Below are 24,294 nucleotides of genomic sequence, written 5' to 3'. Positions count from 1 at the left end.
GATGGTGTATCTACTAAAAGATACAAAAGCAGTTTGGTGGATGAGTGTCTGCTAAATGCTACAAATCTGTCTGTCAACCTGTTATAACCTGTTATAGCATCTTGTTAATAAAATGTGCCATCCACAAGTGGTCAGCTGTTTTTCCCCAACACTAAATGGAGAGCCTGTTCTTCTCTCGGTACAATAGCATTATTGACACTTCTCTCCTGGTCAGAAGCCAGAGGCCAGCGAACAAGCAAGCGACCTCCTGTAACCGGACCGTTATGTGCATCCTGCACTATGCCACCCCTGTGCAACTGTAGCTGGTCCTGGTGTTTTCTCTTCTTTCTTCTAGCTCTGAACTTTAACCACGCATCATTCGCTCCAGATTTCTCGGGTAAGTTCTCAAGGTTCTCTTTCTCAAAATCTCTGATGGACAAGTGAACATAGCCCGGTTGTTTTGGAGGGACTTCCCAAAAGAGAGAGTTTGTTAAGTGATTTATCTTTTCCGTGTCCGGTGTAAGAGCTGTGCAGTGTCAGCTTTAGGAAGATAGCTGTCAGTGGCATTGTTTTCATAACAAACCACTTAGGACGGGGACATTATTATCTGCAGTTTGTACACAGCCTGCAATAATAAGGATTTGCTACATTATCTAAAATGTTATGTAAGAACAAAAACTAGCTACTAAATACCTGAAGCTGTGAATAAACATGTAAATGTAAGGTTAGCTTGCTGGCTGGCATTTGTAAAACAAACCCTATTTCTGGGGAAGTTTGGACATTTGGGAAAATGCAATAAAAACAAGAATCTGTAATTTGTTCATTCTTTTAAATCTTTATTTAATTGACAATAAACAAAGAAATTGCTTTTAATATTTTGGATCCCCAACTTAAATACACAAAACTTAAATGCACACATGTGAGACATAGTAATAACATATGTACATGATAGTTCTGCTATTTAAAACAATACTGATTTTTGTGCCAGTGAATCTCCATTTGTCTACGTCATTCAGTCATACCCTAACAACACACAAAAGCTTTTATTAGCTAAGAAAAGCTCATTGTGTTTGCGGCTGTGAGTGTGTGTCTGGGACCAAAGGCCCAGCCTCACCAGAGCCAGCAACACTATTGGCAAACCGACCCTGCCCTGCTCCGTCCTGCCAAACCCTCCCTTATAAATGACTAACCGGTGCAGTTGAAAACACCATAGCTGAACATTAGCATTAATTAATAATACCATGAACCAAGTGTTCCATGTCTAACTGGAATCTGAATTAATGTAAGAGGTGTGCGGTGTATAACAGAGTATAATAGTAAATTAATCACAAAACCACTCCTACAGAGATTAGATAAGATAAAGCAAGCCTGGTTTGACCAGTGGTATTTGGTATTTGGCACCACAATGGATTTTTGGATTAAGCACACTTTAGTTGTGGTATATCTTCGCTGTGCCAGTGTTAAATGCCGTTTTAATGCCCAAGTTGTTTGCTAAACATTGACAAAAGCCGTTATCTCAGCAGCACTGGTTGCCCTGGCTGACAACAGATTTCTCTTTCCCTATAGATTTTCTTTACACAGTACTGAAGAACCACACCGGTCATGCCTGTGAGGGGGAGACACTGACCATCAAGTGTCCCTCCAAAACCACAGTGGCTGTTCTGTCTACGTTCTACGGCCGCCGAATACCGAGTCAACACTTGTGCCCAACCGCAGATGCAAACGTCACAGAGGAAAGCACTGACTGCACGTCCAACATCGCCATACAGGTTTTTTAAACACCGTTATTGTTGTACAAATGTTACGTCTTTAATCATTCAACAATGTGTATTTTTCTGAACCCGCTCGCTGTTATTTTAGGCCTAATTGTACTTTTGTATGCGAGTAGAAAGTGGTGTCCGAGTGCCAGGATCAGAGGGTGTGTCACATTCATGTAGCCAGTCCCATGTTTGGACAAGATCCCTGCCCTGAAACTAGCAAGTACCTCATCGTGTCATACAAGTGCCGTCCCGGTTAGAGCCAACACACACACTCACACACCTGTATGGCACTGTGATTGAAAGGCTAAAGTAATAACACTGGGTTTGTCTTTTCTTTTTAAAAGCACTTCATCATTTGAAGACAGTGTGTGAGAATGAGAGGCTGAGACTGGCTTGTAAGAATGACACCGTGCTGGCCATCTACTCAGCCACATTTGGACATCTGGGGCATGATAGCCACCAGTGTCCTCAAGGGAATGTTAAGCCTGACATGGGTATGGGACCTCATACAGTATACAGTCACTCACTTGTGCCATCTAGTGAACACATTGTATTAACAACAACAACGTTTCATTACAATGTTTGTTAAAAAAACAAGGTGTCTAGACAATATATGATGGGTTTTGTAGCAAAACCCAGTGAATGTTTCAGAAATGTTACAAATAAATAGTATATTTCAATTATTTATTAAAAAATAAAGTGTAATATACCTGTAGTATACCTGTGCCAATGAAAGTGACTTGCCATACAGGCTGCCATGCAAGAACAAAATGGATAAAGCCCCTAAAACTTCAATCAGCAACTTAAAGCTCAACTTGAAGATGAGTTTTGTTGCGGATTACATGGAATAGAGAAGAGTATAAAGCAGAAGTGGGGATATGTTCTTGCATAACAGCCTAAGCTCCCCCTTGACTTGACCTGGAGGCTTGACTATGTACAGCCTTACCCTGTTCCATCAGCTTTTAATTTACGGACTTGTTATTTGTTGGATTGATTTTAAATGTCTGAATATATACATCCAAATCAGTTTCCTCTTTGGAAATGGGTTTTCTTCCAGTCCTTGGTAAAAAAAAAGATCACTTTTCAATGTACTTTTAATTGGTGCTTTTAAATTATTCCCTTTTATCAGAGAATAGGAAAGTTACCTAGAACAAGAAATTCTAGAACATTTTACATGATCGCATTAACATTGCTGTTGGGTGAAGTCAGGTAATATGGGACACTTTTTATTAGATTACCAAAGAAACCATCTAAAATTCTAAAGACTACCTTAGGTTTTATTTTGTTATAGATCTCTGCTATATTTCTATAAAGAAAGTGAGTTGCCAAGTAAAATATTTTAGAAACTTTGGACCTTCAAACACATCAAGAACCTTCATCTCATCTATCTATCTATCTATCTATCTATCTATCTATCTATCTATCTATCTATCTATCTATCTATCTATCTATCTATCTATCTATCTATCTATCTATCTATCTATCTATCAACCTACCTACCTATCTATCTATCATTAATAAAGCCTAGTGGGAAACTGTAACTCTACCCACTACACCATGTTACATACAGCCAAAGTTAATCTAATACTAGGAACATACTAACCACATAATTCAAGCTACTAGGTTTGTTGCCATTGAATGTAGCCAGACAGAATGTCTGTAAGATCACACTGTGACACACAATAGTATAGTAACACCTGGTATCATGGCATCTGGTAGCCAAGAAATCTGACGATTTTACTACTGAAAAGTTGTAGCAACCATGTAATAGCATGTTTGGTGATTGGCTGCTAATATTTAAAGAGCACATGATGCAAAACCTTATTTGTCCCATTATGCCTGATACAAATTACCTGACTTCACCTCATGTACATTTTGGGATTTAGCAGATTTACGGGGAAAAAACCCCCCACAATAAACTGATAAAAGACTCAAATTTGGAAATGTTGTGTTAAACAAAAAGTTGCAGGTGACATACAGTTGATACACGTACCCTACAGGTGTATGCAAAATAAATACTTTGATGTATTTATTATAATGTACTGTATATACAACGTATATAACAAAAAAGCAAAACCTTCAAGGAGACATATTATGAATTCATTTAAGAGCAAATCCTTTCATATATACTACACCACTAGCACCACCTGCTGTGCCACTTTGCCATTTAAAAAAATGTTTACCTAATGACTTGGCTTCCTCCCACTTATCAACAACATGTCATTGACTATATTAAATAGCTTCTGAGTGTAAGTGGGCTTAACAGAATGGCCCTGTCCAGTGTGTATTATTGTCTTTTACCTAGTATTTCCCAGTACATTATATGACATCACAACACTGACCAAAATAGAGTGAATAAAAGAATGAATTATTCACAGCACAGTAGTCATGATGAAGGAATTGTGATATCATAGTGTTTGGTGATACTGGAAAAATAGCATCTGGTTCGTGTATCAAATAAAAAGACCAGTATAGTCTTTAAAATCTGTGAATGTCTCCTTGAGACATTCAAGGACATTCACTCATGTGGCTTTCCAGTATGCAGGGACATTGCTTGTTTTCAGTTATTACTTAATATGGCTGTGCCACGTCTAGACTCTTATTGTTAACTGGGGTGAGAATCAATCCAGGCATTAAAAATGGACAGTTAGATATAGACATTCATGCCCTTCAAGAATATCAGCTAAAACAGTGGCAGTTGTAGTAGCAATAGTGTGAGGTCAAATCTACAAAGACTGGTTTAGTTTGTTATGGTCAAATTCTCATAAAAACTCAGTATAATATCAGTTGAGAAACTCAGTGCATGGACCTTGTATCAGTAATCCATTCAGATATGACATCATGGATATTAATTTCCCTTAATCTTGAGTTTGCCATATGTCAGTATAGCAGCTGCATTTAGTTAAATTATATACACATGGTGGGGGGAGTGGTCGTAATATAGTATAGTACAAATAAGCTAGTGCTAGTGGTAAAAACACACGCTGGAACCAGAGCTGGGATCTCGAATACATCGTATCGAATCTCAGCTCTGCCTGCCGGCTAAGGCTGAGCGACCACATGAACAACGATTGGCCTGTTGTTCAGACATAGGTGTCTCTCTCTCATGACTGATGCAATTACGACCTCTGCTGGCTGATTGATGCCGCCTGCACAGAGATGGGAAAAGAGTGCTCTCAGGGTGTGTCTCTCCGTACACAACGCTGAGCTGCACTGCACTCGTCAAAGTGTAGGTGATAAGATGCACACGGCTGCTGCCCACATGTCGGAGGGGGCGTTCTTCTCAATCAGAGCAGAGATCGGCACTAAAAAGGCAGAAAAAGGGGAGAAAAAGCATAAAGAAAATATTTAAAAAATAATAATAAAAAATGGGCACATGGGCACTCATGTGGCACAGCGGTAAAAATCTCAGCTCTGCTATCGGCAGGCTAAGCACCTACACGAACAACGATTGGCTCGTTCGCAAAGAGGGTGCCGGAGGGTAACTGATGCAATTATGACCTCTGCTGGCTATTTGATGCTGCCTGCACAGAGACGTGGTATAATGGGATCACAAAGCTGATCCACATGTGAACTCGCCTCATGCAGGTGAAAAGATACAGTGGGTGTGTGTTAGTCACGGCTCCCCTCATTTAGAAGTGGAGGTCAGCATCAGTAAAGAGGAAGCGTATGCAATTGGGTAATTGAGTTCTTTAGACCTCACTTTCATTCTGTAACAGGAAAGGCGTTCCCTAAACTGCTGTCAACAGTTGGTGTGGCTGAAACCCCTGAACTCAATACAAAAGTTAAGAAAATATATACCTCTATATTTTCAGAATGCTTGTCTCCAACAGCCCTGAGAAGGGTTTCACGAAAGTGCCATGGTAGGACAAACTGCTCCCTGTTGGCTGATGTACAAAACTTTGGAGACCCCTGCTTTCCGGGTACCAGCAAACATCTGCGTGTTTCATTCATGTGTGGTACGTAACTATACTCCAGGAAAATAATGAGAAAAGTGTGAGCACATACATGTAACATTGAGACATCATGTGACCACTTGTTATTTTTGAACTGAATTCAGTACCTAGGTATCTGTTAGAAGATGTTGGACGAGGACGTGGCGCCGACCCATTCAGAATCTCTGATTATACACATGGTAAGATATAAAATAACACTTACACATCAGCTGATATGTTGACATCTTGAACTACAAGTAGTATTTTAAGTAAAGAAATAACTGGCTGGCTGACAGACATACCCAATTCATGTCTTTTATTGGTACATACAAATGTGACTGATACAGTGCCAACAATTTAGGGTTAAGAACCCTGCGCAGGAGCTCAGCGGCCTTGAACCAGCAACCTTCTAATCACTAGTCAATTACTATTACTAGTGGGCAGTTGTAGCCTAACGGTTAAGGTTAAGGACTAGTAATTGAAAGGTTGCCGGTTCAAGCCCCACCACTGCCAGGTTGCCACTCCTGGGCCCTTGAGCAAGACTCTTAAACCTCAATTGCTTAGACAATATACTGTCACAGCATTGTAATCGCTTTGGATAAAAGCGTCTGATAAAAGCTGAAAATATAACCACTAAGCTATGACATGATGGCTCAGTGGGTAGCACTGTCGCCGTGACGATTCCCAGGTATAGCAGTCTGGATCCTTTCTGTGTGGAGTTTGCATGTTGAGACACATCTCTCTGTGTCTGATTTCCTTCCACAAGTCCAAAGACATGCAGTCAGGTTTATTGAAGCTACTAATAATTACCCTAAGTATGTGTGTATTTGCCCTGTGATGGACTGGCAACCTGTCTGGGATTCTTCCTACTTTTTGCCCAATGAATCAGACCCACAGCGACCCTGAATAGTATAAAGTAGTGGTAAAACAGGCAATCTGACCTTAAAACCTTCTGCCGATTAAAAATTCCAACCGTATCTTGAATAGATCGTTTGCCTCTTTAGATTTCCTCCTCACTGTGATTTATTATAGCTTTATTAAATTTTATAGTCATTGTTTTATTTAATTTGGGTAACTCTCTCCTACCCTCTGGAATCTGGCCTCCTTTATTTATTCCCCAGAAAAACAGGACGTCATAGATGTCCAAATGAGTTCATAAACACTGAAGTTAAAATTATTAAATGAATAAAATTGACATTTCATCTACATTTTGTTCTGTGACATGATTTTGTTAACATCTACACTGATCAGCCATAACATTAAAACCACCTCCTTGTTTCTACACTCAATGTCCATCTCCACTTAATTACAAATACTGACTGTAGTCCATCTGTTTCTCTATATACTTTTTTTTAACCTGCTGTCACCCTGTTCTTCAATGGTCACTACAGAGCAGGTATTATTGAGGTGGTGGATCATTCTCAGCACTGCAGTGACACTGACATGGTGGTGGTGTGTTAGTGTGTGTTGTATGAGTGGATAAGACACAGCAGCGCTGCTGGAGTTTTTAAATACCGTGTCCACTCACTGTCCACTCGATTAGACACTCCTATCTAGTTGGTCCACCTTGTATATGTAAAGTCAGAGACGATCGCTCATCTATTGCTGCTGTTTGAGTTGGTCATCTTCACCAGTGGTCACAGGACGCTGCCCATTTGGCGCTGTTGGCTGGAAATTTTTGGTTGGTGGACTATTCTCAGTCCAGCAGTGATAGTGAGGTGTTTAAAAACTCCATCAGCGCTGCTGAGTCTGATCCACTCATATATTGTAAGTGGACCTGATAAAATGGACAGTTAGTGTAGAAACAAGGAGATAGTTTTAATGTTATGGCTGATCAGTGTAAATTACTGTATATAGTATATAGATGTCATATATACATAGAACATATGACAAAATAATAAAGACTGTGAAGTACATGTTAATTAATGATCTTGCTGACTGCTGAGGCCACTTTTCCCCTTTTACAGGTGGCTGGTACACTGGTCCTGGTGTGTACAGACCACAAAACATTTTCACCAACTCTTTGGAAATCTTTTCCCTGATCCAGGGTAGGTTAGGCTGCCCTTAAAGCATGCATAAAAAGTATAACATATAAGAAATCATTTTTATTTTCATTTTCTTTTTTGTCTTACTGACACCAGCAGTCAGCAAAGCTCTTTTCCCCATACTAATTATGATAACACTGGCTTATGCTGAAATCCCTGTTATACTGTATATGTCATATGTGTTAAATGTATAGTATTTATGTAATAACACTTCTAACCCTTTCATGCATGGTGGTCACTACAGTGGACAGCTATTTAAAAGTAATTATTTTCTATGTGCGTAGGTTTTACTGTTATTGATAAACTCCATCTGCTTCGGGAATTTCTATAAAATTTTTCAACTAAAAGGCATCTTTGCTGGTCAATAAAATTTGAGCACGAAAAGCAACATCTAAGAAGCAATACAATCATTGTGTTGTTCAACTATTTATTTTTTTAAAGCAGTAATTTACAATTAACCACATGTCCACTACAATGGACATCACGCATTCTGGGGATGTTTCAACTACCAAATGTATTTTATACTAAATTCATATTTTGGTGAAAATACACCTCAAGTTAGATTTTTTTTTGTAAACCACACTATTTTTAATAGTATTAAATTAATATTTGTAATTTTGCGTCTCTGTGATTATATACAGAAAAGAATCACAACATATTCTTTGTACCATTTGTACCAATATGAGATGTACTGAGTTCAGATTTGGGCCTGGAAACTACTGGCCTTAGCTCAAGGAGGCAAAAAATGCACACAGATGCCAAGATGCTCTATGCTCGCAATATACCAAGAACATTAGCTTGAAATGTTTTGTGCCTTTGTGCCCTGGCTGTCTTGTTAACGTACCGTAAATAGATTTTACATACAAACCAATTAATTTTTTTCTATGTTTTCACAGGGCAGTAGACTGTTCAAGTTTTTTCATAGCCAGTCCAGTACATGTTAAAACATGATAGCATTTGTTGTACATCATTAAAAGTTTGTATTTTACTTTATTTATTTCAAAAAAATATTGTTTTATTCATTGGGCTGTTAATGAAATATCACTCTCAGTGAAACTCAGATGCATGCTGTCCACCTAAATGGACACATGAATAACTCTTAATAAATTACATTTAAAATTTAATAAAGCACTTCAATAGTTTTATTAGCCTGAAAGGGAAATTAAACCATTTTAATTTGATTCATGTTGTTATAATTCATGCATGAAAGGGCTAAACTCCCTCTTTCTAATTTTCATCAACCAGGGCTTCCAGAGACAGTGGCTCTATACTTCGTCTCTGGTATCTGTGCTGGTTTGGTCTTCCTGCTCTGTATATTCGGTGTAAAATCCACCCTGGTGAAGGATGTAAAGGACCTAGTGTCCGAGCTAGAAGATGAGATCAAGGCCGCTCGCAGATCACGCCGCGGGATGATCGAGGACTTCTACGATGACAACTCCTCTTTAGACTCTTCCTTCCAGCGCCTCACACGCTCCTACCGTGCAGCCGATATGTTGAGTCCAGGAATGGTGATGACAGTGGTTGTTGATGAGAAGAAGGAAGGGGACAGGGACAAAGCAGAGGTGCCAAACGGAGACATCTTGCAGCACTGCAATTCCAGCCCCTATGCCATCCATAAACCTACACTTTTATCTGGCTGAATTCAGAGACAAGACAGACATGTTTAGTTCTAGATTGTTTTACAGCTTGTGTATAGTGTTTTATTACTCTAAAACTTCCCCTGTAATGCATAATAAAAGAAAATGATAGGCAATGTCACAAACATACACACACACACAACGATATATATACTCTGATCAGGCATAACATTAAAACCACCTCTTTGTTTTTACACTCACTGTCCATTTTATCAGCTCCACTTACCATATAGAAGCACTTTGTAGTTCTACAATTACTGAATATAGTCCATCTGTTTCTCTGCATGCTTTGTTAGCCCCATTTCATGCTGTTCTTCAATGGTCAGGACCACCACAGAGCAGGTATTATTTAGGTGGTGGATCATTCTCAGCACTGCAGTGACACTGACATGGTGGTGGTGTGTTAGTGTGTGTTGTGCTGGTATGAGTGGATCAGACACAGCAGCACTGATGGAGTTTTTAAACACCTCACTGTCACTGCTGGACTGAGGTACTGTATAATCCACCAACCAAAAATATTCAGCTAACAGCGACCCGTGGGCAGCGTCCTGTGACCTTTGATGAAGGTCTGGATGACCAACTCAAACAGCAGCAATAGATAAGCAATCGCCTCTGACTTTACATCTACAAGGTGGACCAACAAGGTAGGAGTGTCTAATAGAGTGGACAGTGAGTGGACACGGTATTTAAAAACTCCAGCAGCACTGCTGTGTCTTATCCACTCATACCAGCACAACACACACTAACACACCACCACCATGTCATTGTCACTGCAGGGCTGAGAATGATCCACCACCCAAATAATACCTCTCTGTGGTGGTCCTGTGGGGGTCCTGATCATTGAAGAACAGGGTGAAAGCAGGTTAAAAAGGTATGTAGAGAAACAGATGGACTACAGTCAGTAATTGTAGAACTACAAAGTGCTTCTATATGGTAAGTGGAGCTGATAAAATGGACAGTGAGTGTAGAAACAAGGAGGTGCTGATTGGTATATACAGTATATGAGACACAAAATGTAAGGAAAAAAAACCTTTTAAACTCTCAGTGTAACAAATGTGTTTACTTGCTTTTCACACACTCACTCACTTTCTTAAATTGCTTATCCAATTAGGGTCGCAGGGGCCTATCCCAGCTTTTCAATGGGCGCAGGGCACACAGTAACACCCTGGATGGGGCGCCAGTCCATCGCAGGGCAGACACACATACACACCACATTCACCTATAGGACAATTCATTGTCTCCAATTAACCTGACTGCATGTTTTTTAGACTGTGGGAGAAAACCGGAGCTCCCGGAGGAAACCTACTTGCATTTCAGTAGTAACAAATAACATTGTCATATTAACTTTTCACTCAGATTATTATAATATACGGAAGCGTATTGCTGCCACACAGATAAAAAAAATACCGTTAGTATGTCGTTATAACGAGAAAAGATGTCATTATGATGAGAAAGGATGTATTAACGAGAAAAGTTCATTAACTTAAATGCTGCATAGCTGACGGAAGAGTATCTGCTGATGGAGAGACAGTTTGCACACATGCAGGACGCTGTAGCTTGTGTAACCTTGCAGCTTGCCGTGCCGATCAAGATTCTCCTTTAGGAACAGTGCAACAATGTCTAAACTTAGTTTATTATTCAACATATAACGACATCTTTTCTCGTAATAACGACATACTTTCTCGTTATAACGACATACTTTCTCGTTATAACGACATCCTTTCTCGTTATAACGACATCTTTTCTCGTAATAACGACATCCTTTCTCGTTATAACGACATCCTTTCTCGTTATAACGACATCCTTTCTCGTTATAACGACATACTTTCTCGTTATAACGACATACTTTCTCGTTATAACGACATCTTTTCTCGTTATAACGACATCTTTTCTCGTAATAACGACATCCTTTCTCGTTATAACGACATCCTTTCTCGTTATAACAACATACTTTCTCGTTATAACGACATCTTTTCTCGTTATAACGACATACTGACGGCTTTTTTTTTATTTGTGTGGCAGCAATACGCTTCCGTAATAATATAATATATAATATAGTATTATTATATATTATATTATATATTATTATTATATATTATATAACTTGCATTATTGACAGCTTATATTTTGTACATTTTCTAGTGTCATTTATAAGCAAATTAAAGTTAATATTAAATAAAAAAACTCCTTAAATCCTTTTCCCTTCTTCTATTCTGTCTGACTGCTTGATGACTTCAAATCTTTAAGCATTCTTAAAAAATGAAGACACCCACTTCCACAATTCCACAATAGTGCTACCAAGGGATTGTTTTTACCAGCCGTCTCATGTAGATTATGCAATTACACGATCTAACCATCAGGTGGCGCCAAACATTTATACATTTAAGTACCTGTACATTGTACACAGAAGGCTGACATCTGCAAACAGTGCCAGTGTTGCCTGTCCATTACTGAGACCTAATGGGATCTAATCATCATTGCATCAGTTGGGTTCTGTTTCTGTGATTTGTAGAAATTTTGTCTGTAAAACCATGTTCCCAACACACCTTGAACACATCTCTGGGTAATGTTTATACAACACATCACGGGCGGCACGGTGGCTAAGTGGGTAGCACTGTCGCCTCACAGCAAGAAGGTCCTGGGTTCGATCCCCAGGTGGGGCGGTCCGGGTCCTTTCTGTGTGGAGTTTGCATGTTCTCCCTGTGTCTGCGTGGGTTTACTCCGGGTGCTCCGGTTTCCTCCCACAGTCCAAAAACATGCAAGTGAGGTGAATTGGAGACACTAAATTGTTCATGACTGTGTTTGATATAACCTTGTGAACTGATGAACCATGTGTGAAGATAAACTACCGTTCCTGTCAAGAATGTAACCAAAAATGTAAAACATGACGTTAAAATCCTAATAAACAAACAATAAACAACACATCACTGCTAAAACAAATGAATGGTAGTTATTGAGTTCCCACAGGTTTTATCATGCTGTAACCCAACTTTAGGTCATCCAGACTAGCGGTAATAATGTAATAATGTGTATGAGTTGTATAATTGTAACATGGCAGAATTAATAAAATATTGTGCAAGTCTAAATACTCATTCTTTGTTCAACTGTTGTATCATTCAACTGATAAAGATTTGAGAGAAATCTGATAAAGACACAGGAAGTTTAAGAGAGGACACCAAGGTGTTCTAAATTATATTCAGCCCTGTTAAGTGTGATAGCAGTGTTTTTATCAGATATACTGTATGTTACACACACACACACACACACACACAGAGACACACTCATAACCGCCCCCCCCCCCCTATATATAGAAGGTTGCCAGTTCAAAGGTCTTTGAATACAATTTGAGCAATTGAGGGTTAAGGGACTTGCTCAATCAAAATAATAAGTTGCTTTGGAGTAAAGTTTCTGCTTTAATAAATAAGTAAATAAATATATACACACCTCCTTGTTTCTACACTCACTGTCCATTTTATCAGCTCCACTTACCATTTAGAAGCACTTTGTTGCTCTACAATTACTGACTGTAGTCCATCTGTTTCTCTGCATGCTTTGTTAGCCCCCTTCATGCTGTTCTTCAATGGTCAGGACTCTCCCAGGACCACCACAGAGCAGGTATTATTTGGGTGGTGGATCATTCTCAGCACTGCAGTGACACTGACATGGTGGTGGTGTGTTAGTGTGTGTTGTGCTGGTATGAGTGGATCAGACACAGCAGCGTTGCTGGTGTTTTTAAACACCTCACTGTCCCTGCTGGACTGAGAATAGTCCACCAACCAAAAATATCTAGCCAACAGCACCCCGTGGGCAGCGTCCTGTGACGTCTAATAAAGGTCTAGAAGATGACCAACTCAAACAGCAGCAATAGATGAGCGATCGTCCCTGACTTTACATCTACGAGGTGGACCAACTAGGTAGGCGTGTCTAATAGAGTGGACAGTGAGTGGGCACTGCTGTGTCTGATCCACTCATACCACCACCACCATGTCAGTGTTACTGCAGTCCTGAGAATGATCCACCACCTAAATAATAGAAACAGATGGACTACAGCCAATAATTGTAGAACACAAAATGTTTCTAAATGGTAAGTGGAGCTGATAAAATGGACAGTAGGTGTAGAAACAAGGAGGTGGTTTTAATGTTATGGCTGATCGTTGTATATCAAAAGGTTGCCAGTTCAAGCCCCTGCTTTATACATATGAAAATGCTTCTTCAGCGGTTGTTTGCGCAGACGGGCTGCACGGTGGCTAAGTGGGTAGCACTGTCGCCTCACAGCAAGAAGGTCCTGGTTTCGATCCCCAGGTGGGGCGGTCCGGGTCCTTTCTGTGTGGAGTTTGCATGTTCTCCCTGTGTCTTCGTGGGTTTACTCCGGGTGCTCCGGTTTCCTCCCACAGTCCAAAGACATGCAAATGAGGTAAACTGGAGATACTAAATTGTCCATGACTGTGTTCGATATAACCTTGTGAACTGATGAAACTTGTGCGAAGATAAACTACCGTTTCCTGTCATGAATGTAACCAAAAGTGTAAAACATGACGTTAAAATCCTAATAAACAAACAAACAAAGTTTGCGCAGACTTTAAACCTACGTCAAGTAAATATGCGCAAATCGTGCGCGGTGTGGATGTTCACTGTATTCCGTGTTTTCACATCGTAGCTCTGTGTGGAAATCTGAAACTAATAGCGCTGGAATAGTGTGCTGACCGCCACAGCGCATAGCCCGTTAATGAAAAAGGGTTTGGTGAATGTAGCCGCATATAAATTAGCAGTAAATAGTATTTAGGACTGCTTTTTACTAATAAAAGGTGCTGTCAGAGGTATATTTGGACTACAGCAGCAGTAGCGCTGAGTGGCACTAGCTCATTTAGCCGATAGCTGGACGTGCTCGAGCTCAGCCGGTCTGTGGGGAAGTTGCTGTTCAGTTCAAATTTACCAAACAACGAAATAACGCCGCTGGTGAACTTCACACAGGATATAACGTGTATTATGCTCGACTTCAGACCAGTACTCGGGTCAACACTGGCTATTTGATACATTTTTGACACGGAGTGGGACTCCTGACCAGAAGGCCGACACGACCGAAGCGTCACGGGTGTGGACTGTATGTGACAGGCGCCCGTCCCAAACCGCGCTAAATGGTACATGGAATTAGGACGCCTGTTATATCAGAGACACTATTTTCCCACACGAATTAGTACCTCAATACTATGCGGTTTGAGACACAGCCGCTGTTGAAGAACGTTTCATCGAGTTGACTAGCTACATTTATGGGGATAAGCTAACCGGAGGTCGGAACAATGGATTCGTTGGGAATATGCGAGGCCAAATGCCTGGCTGTATCCTTTCAAAGCTGGATGTTAAGTGTGTGTTTGTGTAAACTTGGTTGTTATTGCAGTTTGATCTGAAATGAATAGAAACGAGTTGTTATTAGGGCCAGATTTAGTATGAAACTAATGGAATGTTTGACTCTTGACTAAGTTTGTTTGTTTATTTGGATTTTACACCTTTGGTTACATTCATGACAGGAACGGTAGTTAATCATTACACAAGGTTCATCAGTTCACAAGGTTATATCGAACACAGTCTTGGACAGTTTAGTATCTCCAATTTACCTCACTTGCATGTCTTTGGACTGTGGGAGGAAACCCACGCAGACACGGGGAGAACATACAAACTCCACACAGAAAGGACCCGGACCGCCCCACCTGGGGATCGAACCCAGGACCTTCTTGCTGTGAGGCGACAGTGCTACCCACTTAGCCACCGTGCCACCCCTTGACTAAGTAAACCAACAAAACATGGGTATTTAAACGTAACCAAACCACCCTGTCAGTAATTTCTTCTCCTATTTGTGCTTTAATGTGTTCAAAGAATAGGCATTTAAATCATGGGTGTGATTTTAATGACACATTTAACTTGTTCTATCTGCTCTCCATTATGCAAATGTTGTAATGAAAGGTAAATGTCATGTTACCTCTTGATTATACTTCAGTTTATTTATTTATTAGGATTTTAATGTCATGTTTTCCACACTTTGGTTACATTCATGACAGGAACAGTAGTTACTCATTACACAAGAATCATCAGTTCACAAGTTTGTTGTCAAACACAGTCATGGACAATTTTGTATCTCCAATCTACCTCACTTGCATGTCTTTGGACTGTGGGAGGAAACAGGAACCCCCTGGAGGAAACCCACGCATACACGGGGAGAACATGCAAACTCCACACAGAAAGGACCCGGACCGCCCCGCCTGGGGATCGAACCCAGGATCTTCTTGCTGTGAGGCGACAGTGCTACCCACTGAGCCACACTGCTGCCCCATACTTCAATTTTAAATAGACTTACAAGTCGTGTTCTGTAACTCCAACATTGAATTGAGTCAAAGACAGACTGACAGCCTTAAACCTTGCTTGCAACGAGCACTTTCAGTTCATCACTAGCACTAATTCACTACTTGTAATATAAGAATCGGGCAAAACTTGCTTTTCCATTACTATCAAGGATGATTAACATCACTTAATTATAGCCAAAAGTACTTAAATACCTGATCATGACCTTGTTTGACATCACATATACGTCATTCTAGTTTGATACCAATTGTTTTTAAATTGGGATCTTATTAGCTACAACAGCCACTCTTTTGAGAAGGCTATTCACAAGACTTTAAAGTATGTCTGTAGGAATACGGCTGTAATGAAGTAATATTGTAATGGAATGTGAATGTCATGTTTCCAAGACTACATGGGAAAAGGATTATACTTTAATTTGAAATAGACTTACAAGTTGTTTTGTGGTGGTCAACAAAAGTTGAAGATCGATCGGTTGAATACACACATTTGTTTGGATTGAGTCAAAGACAAACTGACAGCCTTAATTAAACCTTGTTTTCAATGAGCACTTTCAGGTCATCACTAGCACTAATTCACTACTAATATAAGAATCAGGCAAAAGTTGCTTTTCCATTAGTATCAAGGATGATTAACATCACTTAAATATGGCAAAAAGTACTTAAATACCTGATCATGACATTTTTTGACGTCCCAATCCGAAAACAAATGGTATAAAACTAGAATGACCTGTATGTGTTATTTTTAGCTACAACAACCACTCTTCTGAAAAGGCTTGCCACAAGACTAGTCTGTAGGAATTTTTGCCAATTCAACATTACCCATTGTGTAATGGAATGTAAATGTAATGTTTCCTAGACCAGCGGTCCCCAACCTTTTTTGCTCCACAGACCGGTTTTATATAAGATATAATTTCACGGACTGGCAGGGGCGGGAGGATTAAAAATAGAATAACTATACTATTCACAAAAGAGTTTTTTTCACTGCAACGAGACGCTGCTCCCACCTAGGGGTGATTGGAGGCAATAACACCCGTAAAAAAGTTGTTTTTTCATTGCTGATGTAGCGATCTCTAATTATTTATTAGTGCGGGCCGGCAATAAATGACTCACGGACCGGTACCGGCCCACATCCCTGTGGTTGGGGACCATTGTCCTAGACTACATGGATAAGGAATCATCTTCTACCTCTTTATACCTCAATTTGAAACAGACTCACAAGTCGTTTTTTTGTAAGTCAACAAAAAGTGGAGTCAAAGACAAACTGACTTGCAACGAGCACTTTCAGTTCATCACTAGTCCTTAATCACTACTAGCAATATAAAAATTAAGCAAAAGTTCCTTGTCCTTGTCTTCCAAGGATCATTAACATCTCTTTATTATGGCCAAAAGTACTTAAATACCTGATCATGGTCTTTTTTGACATCCCAATCTAAAAACAAATGGTATCAAACTAGAGCGAGGTATATGTGATCTGTTTAGGTATAACAACAGCCACTCTTCTGAGAAGGCTTGTCACAAGACTTTGAAGTATGTGTGTAGGAATTTTGCCTATTCAACATGTTCTGTCTGCTCTCAGTCATGCATCTCAGTCGATGAAATGGAATGTTGTAATGGAATGTAAATGTCACGTTTCCTGACTACATGGAAAAATGACCATTTCCTGTTTATACTTCAATTTAAAGTAGATTTATACGTTTATAATGATGGATCATCATTCTGTTGGATACACACATTTGTTTGAATTGAGTCAAATACAAACTGACAGCTTTAAACCTTGCTTGCAATGAGCATTCAGTTCACCAGTATTAATTCACTTCTAGTAAGATAAGAATAGAGTGAACATTGCTTTTTTGTATCTACCAAGGATCATTAACATCACTTAATTATGACCAAATTTACTTAAATACTTGATCATGACCTTGTAGGTCATTCTAGTTTGATACCAATTGTTTTTAAATTGGGATCTTATTAGCTATAACAGCCACTGCTCTCCACCACACAAGTTGTGTTTTGGAAGTCAACAAAAGTTGAAGATCGATCGGTTGAATACACACATTTGTTTGAATTGAGTCAAATACAAACTGACAGCCTTAAGCCCTGAGCCTTAAACGAGCACTTTCAGTTCATCCATAGCACTAATTCACTTCTTGTAATATAAGACCCGAGTAAAAGTTGCTTTTCCGTATCTAACAAGAATCATTAACATCACATAAATATGGACAAAGTACTTAAATACATCATCATGACCTGATCACATATACGTCATTCTGGTTTGATACCAATTGTTTTTAAATTGGGATCTTATTAGCTGTAACAGCCACACTTCTGAGAAGGCTTGTCACAAGACTTTGAAGTATGTGTGTAGGAATTTTGCCCGTTCAACATGTTCTGTCTGCTCTCAGTCATGCATCTCAGTCAATGAAACGTAATGTTGTATTTAGAGATGCATGAGTACCGATACTGGTATCGGGTATTTGCCCGATACCGCGCTCATTAACTCGTACTCGTACTCGCAAACGAGGCTCCGATACTAAACATCCGATACCGTGTGCCTAGTGCACGTTGCTGTGTTATGCCTGGTTCACACTACACGATTCTTGCCCTGATTTTCGCTCGGCGACTGGTCGGCGCTAGATTTGCCGGCTCGGGAGCAACTCGGCGTTCACTCGGCGATCAAAACTCGGCTCTCGATCTTTAAGTGTGAACTATCCAACAACTCGATCCGACCGGCTCGCCGACCGCTTGGTGAATGGATCGAGTTTTGTAGCACGTCAGATATCTGATCTGAGATGTGCGACTGGGAATGAGTGACATGTCGAACAGCCAATGAGAACGCAGGATACGGTGTGAGGGGAAACGCAGGAGAGGAGTGTAAACAGGTGGGAGAGGGGGATAATATAGTTTATATCAGAATACACCGGCACACACACACACGTTTTACAGTATTTCTGACCTGATCGTTCTCTACAAAACATAACAACAAAATACCAACATTGCAAAAATATTTATTAACCTCCAACTCACTACAGAACAATCCATGCTATTTGTGTTGCCAAATCCACTCAGATTCATTTATTTTTCCTCCTTGATTTCATCACATGGTGTTCAAAAACGGTATTCTAAATAGGTATTGGTATCGTTATCGGTATCGGCAAGTACAAAAATACATGTACTTGTACTCGTACTCGGTTGGGAAAAAATGGTATTGATGCATCCCTAGTTGTAATGGAATGTATATGTCACGTTTACATAATTGATTGAAACACAATCTCCTGATTATAATTTAATTTGAAATAGACATACAAGTTGTGTTTTGGAAGTCAAAATAAGTTGACAATCATTCTGTTGGATACACACATTTGTTTGAATTGAGTCAAAGATAAACTGACAGCTTAAAACCTTGCTTGCTATGAGCACTTTCAGTTCACCAGCACTAATTCACTTTTCCGTATCTACCATGGATCATTAACATCACTTAATTATGACCTGATTTAGTTAAATACCTGATTCTGGCCTTTTTCTGCTGGCGCTGTGCAGGCTACTGGACTCTCTTTAAATCAAGCTTTTCTTCATGTGTTTATAGACCGTGCTGTGCACAAGGGCACAATCGTGCTGGAACATGAAGGGGCCTTTCATAACCTGTAGATGCATTTTGGAATTGCAAGCAAGGTTTAACAGTAGCATTAATTCACTCTAGTTATATAAGCAAGAGCAAAAGTGGCTTTTTCCGTATCTAACAAGGATCATTAACGTCACTTAAATATGGCCAAAAGTATTTAAATACCTGATTATTGATGTCCCAATCCAAAAACACATGGTATCAAATTAGAATGGCCTGAGAAGGCTTCTCACAAGACTTTGATGTATGTCTGTAGGAATTTTGCTTATTCAACATGTTCCGTCTGCTCTCTAACCTGCAAAGGATGTAATGGAATGTAAATGTCATGCTTCCTAGGCTACATGGGAAAAGGGTCATCTCCTGATTATACTTCAATTTGAAATAGACTTACAAGTTGTGTTTTGGAAGTCAAAAAAAGTTGAAGATCGATCGGTTGAATACCCAAATTTGTTTGGATTGTGTCAATTCAGCATTTAGCAGACGCTCTTATCCAGAGTGACTTACAGAAGTTCTTCCACAGTAAACATTTCCCTTCTCTAGTTTAAGTAGACATCAGTCCAAGAATACAAATCTGCTGAAAGTGTGTTAGGTGTATGATCGGACAGGGGAAGTTATTTCCAGCACTTGGGTGCTAGTTAGGGTTGGGTGGTATGACGGTATTACGGTATACCACGGTATTTAAAAATGGTGACGGTATTTAAAAAATGTGAAGTGCCAAATTTCTGCTTAAGGTCCACCTTGAAAACGGAGACTTTAAGACCTGCGCGCATCCACAATAAGGGAGGGGCGGGAGTTGTAGGTGGTTGGAGCTCACTGATTGGTTGTGGGGGTGCTCACTTTTTGAGGCGATAACACAAAAGCTAGGGAGCGCTCTACATAGGGTGTGTTCAAACACCTAGTGAGCTGCCTTGCTGTCTTACCGCCTACATAGGCAGCTGCCTCAGTAGAGAGGATTCTAATAAGTCAATGACTTATTATAAGGCAGGTTATTCGAACGCGCTACTCAGACAGCAATTCCATCGGGTTTTGCTTGCTAAGCTAACAGTTAGTATCTTGCCATTTAAAACCACGGGATGGGGTGGCACAACGCGCTGGCACGTCAATAGAAGATCAGTGTACCGAATATGGTTACATTTACTGACAAGCCCGAACTTGCAAAAAAACACACTTGTACAAGTTTATACAATATAATATTATCTCTGTGTGTGTGTGTGTGTCGCGCTCACTCTTCGCGATACTCAGATTTCGGATTTGAATTCCAACAATAAACAGCTTTTATTATGACTGATTGATTCCCCGTACTGATGCGAAGCAGAATGGGTGTATTACAGCCGATAAGAACGGCGCAAAAATGAAAAGAACATATAAAACATATATGTAACGGTTCCCAGAGATGCGACTCGGTTCATTTGAAAGAGCCGTTCAATAGAATCGGATCGCTCGCGAACGACCCATTACTAACAGATTGACGTCCGCACCCCCCCCCCGTGGTAATACCGTATACCGCTGTATTTTATGAAGACGGTATGACGGTATGAAAATCGGCAATGTCGCCCAACCCTAGTGCTAGTACAGAAAAGAGTCTTGATGCGTGTCTTCCTCGAGTTCTGGGTGAAGGGTCAAGATGAGCAAGACTAGTGGCTCAAAGGTTGCGTGTAGGGCTGAAACGATTCCTCGAGTAACTCCAGTAAATCGATTACTAAAAATCATCGATTCAAATTTTTTATAATATACAGCTCACGGTGTTTTACACCGACGACTTTCACTTTTGCGCAGCGTGTTTAACGCTGTGTGCAGGTGACGTGAAGAATCTGAGGGCTGCGTCCCAAATATCTTAAACATAAACAGAACTTAACAGGACTTAATCAGGGTTCTTTTCGCGGACAGTTCAATGAACACTACGTATTTGGACACGTTCGCCGCTCCTGCGAACTGAACGTATCAGTTTAGGACGCAGCCGAGATTTGATAGCGCGGACTGCAAAATATAGAGAGAAAATAGCGAACAGGAGGAGACTGGACAGAGAAAACCACAGAAAGTTTGAGATCATTTTAAGCTGATAAAACTAAAACTCAGTATAACATCCACACCATCAGAGCGTCGTGTTTACTTTACTCATGTTTACTGACTTTACTTCCTTTCAACCACCACAGGCTTTTATGAAGATTTAGGCAAACACACACATACATACACACACACACACACACACACACACACCAGATCTACCTCATCTAGAGACACAATCCTGACAGATTTTTATCCCCCTACAAACACCACAAAACCTCCCAACAAAATATTAAAGCTTTATGTTCTGCGTGAGCTGTAGCTGAAACTTTGAGTTTTGAAAGTTGCACAAATTACAGGCTTATGTTCATGTATTTTTGTTTATTATTATTTATGACTTGATGACCTGATGTTTCAGGTTGCCTGTTTACATTTTAAAAGTAAATTGATTTATTTTTCATTTATTTATTTTTGCATTTAAAAAATGTTAAACTGTCCTGTATGCAAGGAATACAAATGTACAGTTTGGTTTAAGAAACATGTCTTATTTAATCTAATATGTATTTGTTTTTGCTCCTTGTTAAAGCAAAAGTATTTCTTATCCGATTACTCGATTAATCGCTGGAATAATCGATAGAATACTCGATTACAAAAATAATCGATAGTTGCAGCCCTAGTTGTACAGAACGGGTTTTTATGAGTTCTCCGAGGTAGCTTGGGACTGGTCTATTTTTGGCTTTGCAAGGAAGCATCATTGTTTTACATTTAATGCGGACAGCTACGGGAAGCCAGTGAAAGTGCTTTCAATTCACTTCTTCCAAGATAAGAACTGATTGAAAGTTTGATTGCTTTTCTTTATCCAAAAAGGTTTACTCACGGTATTTAAATACATGATACGGCAAAGAGTATTCAGCCACCTGACCATTAGATTGCTGGACATCCCATTTTAAAACAAATGGCTTTTCACATGTTTGTTTGTTTATTAGGATTTTAACGTCATGTTTGACACTGTGGTTACATTCATGACAGGAACGGTAGTTACTCATCACACAAGATTCCTCATGTTCACAAGGTTATATCAAACACAAACGTGGACAATTTTGTATCTCCTATTCACCTCACTTGCATGTTTTTGGACCGTAGGAGGAAACCGGAGGAAACCCACACAGACACGGGGAGAACATGCAAACTCCACACAGAAAGGACACGGACCGCCCCACCTGGGGATCGAACCCAGGACCTTCTTGCTGTGGGGCGACAGTGCTACCCACTTAACCACCGTGCCGCCCAGACTTTTCACAAGACTGTAAAAGTGGACAAGTATGTCTGTAGGAATTTGTGCCCATTCCGTCAAAATAGCATTTGTATAGCTGATGTCCACTGATGTTTGTTGAGAAAGCTTTCATTGATGCTCTTGTTCATTCCAAAGCTGTTTAGTGGGGCTGAAGTCAGGGCTCACTTGGGCACAAGGGCACAATCATGCTGGAACATGAAAGGGTCTTCCCTAAACTGTGGACGGCACGGTGGTTGCCTCACAGCAAGGAGGTCATGGGTTTCGATTCCCAGGTGGGGCGGTCTGTGTGGTGTTTGCATGTTCTCCTCGCGTCCGCGTGGGTTTCCTGCGGGTGCTCCGGTTTCCTCCCACAGTCCGAAGACATGCAAGTGAGGTGAATCGGAGACACTAAATTGTCCATGACTGTGTTCGATATAACCTTGTGAAATGATGAGCCTTGTGTGATGAGTAACTACCGTTCCTGTCATGAATGTAACCACAGTGTCAAACATGACGTTAAAATCCTAATAAACAAACAAACAAGCTTAATATTGACAACTAGTGGTCCTTAAATGTTTTATATGCATTAAAATATTTCAAATTACCCTGTCAGACCAATAGACCTATCACATAGGATGTGTTCATGCTCCTCAAACAGTGCACTCTTTGCTACCTGGGTTGTTCACAGTGTTAACCTCAATTCATCTTGAGACCAAACACAAGCTGCCACTTTGTAGCAAAACATAAACACAAGTGTTGATTAAAATCATGGTGGTTCATCGCTGTTAGATTTTGTGGGCAGCTCTTTGAGGAATAAACAGTTTTAGCCTACTGCTCCTGGAAAACCACTTTTAAATCAAGCCAATAATTGTGTGTGTGTGTGTGTGTGTTTTAAGAGTCTGTATCTTATGCTACATAGAATTAAAATCCTTAACTGCTTAAATGTTCAGACAGTAAAAGGACATGAACTGAGGGCCGGGCAGCTGGAACCTAGACTTCTCTCTTTACTGGAGAGCTCCGGGCAGTTTTCGTGAGTATTTGCTGTTGATGTGGTAATTTATTTGAGATGACTTTGTTCTATTTTTTTTGTGACTTCCTGTTGTGGCTTGTTGTAGGGGAAGCATTTAATGATACAATCAGCTTTCTGCAGAACGTACTATACATTAAAATGCACCCATTTTTGTGTTTTTAAGTAACCATGGTAATGTAAAACTGGCTTGACCGTGAACTGCGTCACCCATGTTCCAGCAGCTTCTAATTAGACCAGTTTTTTCCACTGCTTCTTGCGATACATTTGACTATTTAGACAACATGCGTGGGAGTTTTAATTAAGTACTTACACTAAGAAAATCGTTTATCAGTGGACAGTTTCTCATGGAATGCTGTTGGCTTATTGTTATTTATTTAAATGTATGCGATAGTGTAGTTCTTGCATTGACATTGGGGTGTTTAAAAAGCCCAAGAGGACTTGATACAGTCATATACACTGATCAGCCTCCTTGTTTCTACACTCACTGTCCATTTTATCAGCTCCACTTACCATATAGAAGCACTTTGTAGTTCTACAAATACTGACTGTAGTCCATCTGTTTCTCTGCATACCTTTTAACCTGCTTTTACTCTGTTCTTCAATGGTCAGGACCCCCCACAGGACCACCACAGAGCAGGTATTATTTAGGTGGTGGATCA

General features: G+C 40.0%; 2 protein-coding genes across 3 annotated transcripts in view; both read left to right on the top strand.

Annotated features, from left to right (window-relative positions):
- The first annotated feature begins 264 nt into the window (after window positions 1–264).
- si:ch73-335m24.2 (protein eva-1 homolog C) lies at window positions 265–9,543 on the top strand. The gene is made up of 8 exons (XM_062999848.1): window positions 265–376; window positions 1,546–1,748; window positions 1,868–1,991; window positions 2,084–2,233; window positions 5,555–5,698; window positions 5,800–5,874; window positions 7,642–7,722; window positions 8,965–9,543. Exons 1-8 carry the CDS (start codon window positions 280–282, stop codon window positions 9,357–9,359), a joined length of 1,269 nt encoding a protein of 422 aa, XP_062855918.1. The 5' UTR covers window positions 265–279; the 3' UTR covers window positions 9,360–9,543.
- Window positions 9,544–14,194: 4,651 nt separating this feature from the next.
- Window positions 14,195–24,294, top strand: part of ocrl (OCRL inositol polyphosphate-5-phosphatase) — a 48,017-nt gene continuing 37,917 nt past the window's right edge. For both annotated transcript variants that reach the window (XM_063000511.1, XM_063000510.1), the window contains exons 1-2: window positions 14,195–14,692; window positions 23,556–23,635. In XM_063000511.1, coding sequence (XP_062856581.1) covers window positions 14,654–14,692; window positions 23,556–23,635 — 119 coding nt within the window. In that variant the 5' untranslated portion in view covers window positions 14,195–14,653. The remainder of the gene's footprint in view (window positions 14,693–23,555; window positions 23,636–24,294) is intronic.

This window comes from Trichomycterus rosablanca, chromosome 8 (assembly GCF_030014385.1).
Source record: "Trichomycterus rosablanca isolate fTriRos1 chromosome 8, fTriRos1.hap1, whole genome shotgun sequence".
Classification (NCBI taxonomy): Eukaryota; Metazoa; Chordata; class Actinopteri; order Siluriformes; family Trichomycteridae; genus Trichomycterus; species Trichomycterus rosablanca.
The sequence above is the reverse complement of the archived record's forward strand: the minus strand, read 5'-3'. Positions and strand labels throughout refer to the sequence as shown.

Coding starts and splice junctions, on each gene's coding strand:
- si:ch73-335m24.2 (XM_062999848.1), top strand. CDS start 280: ATGCCACCCCTGTGCAACTGTAGCTGGTCCTGGTGTTTTCTCTTCTTT. Junction 5,699..5,799: donor GCGTGTTTCATTCATGTGTG/GTACGTAACTAT, acceptor AACTGAATTCAG/TACCTAGGTATCTGTTAGAA. Junction 7,723..8,964: donor AATCTTTTCCCTGATCCAGG/GTAGGTTAGGCT, acceptor TTCATCAACCAG/GGCTTCCAGAGACAGTGGCT.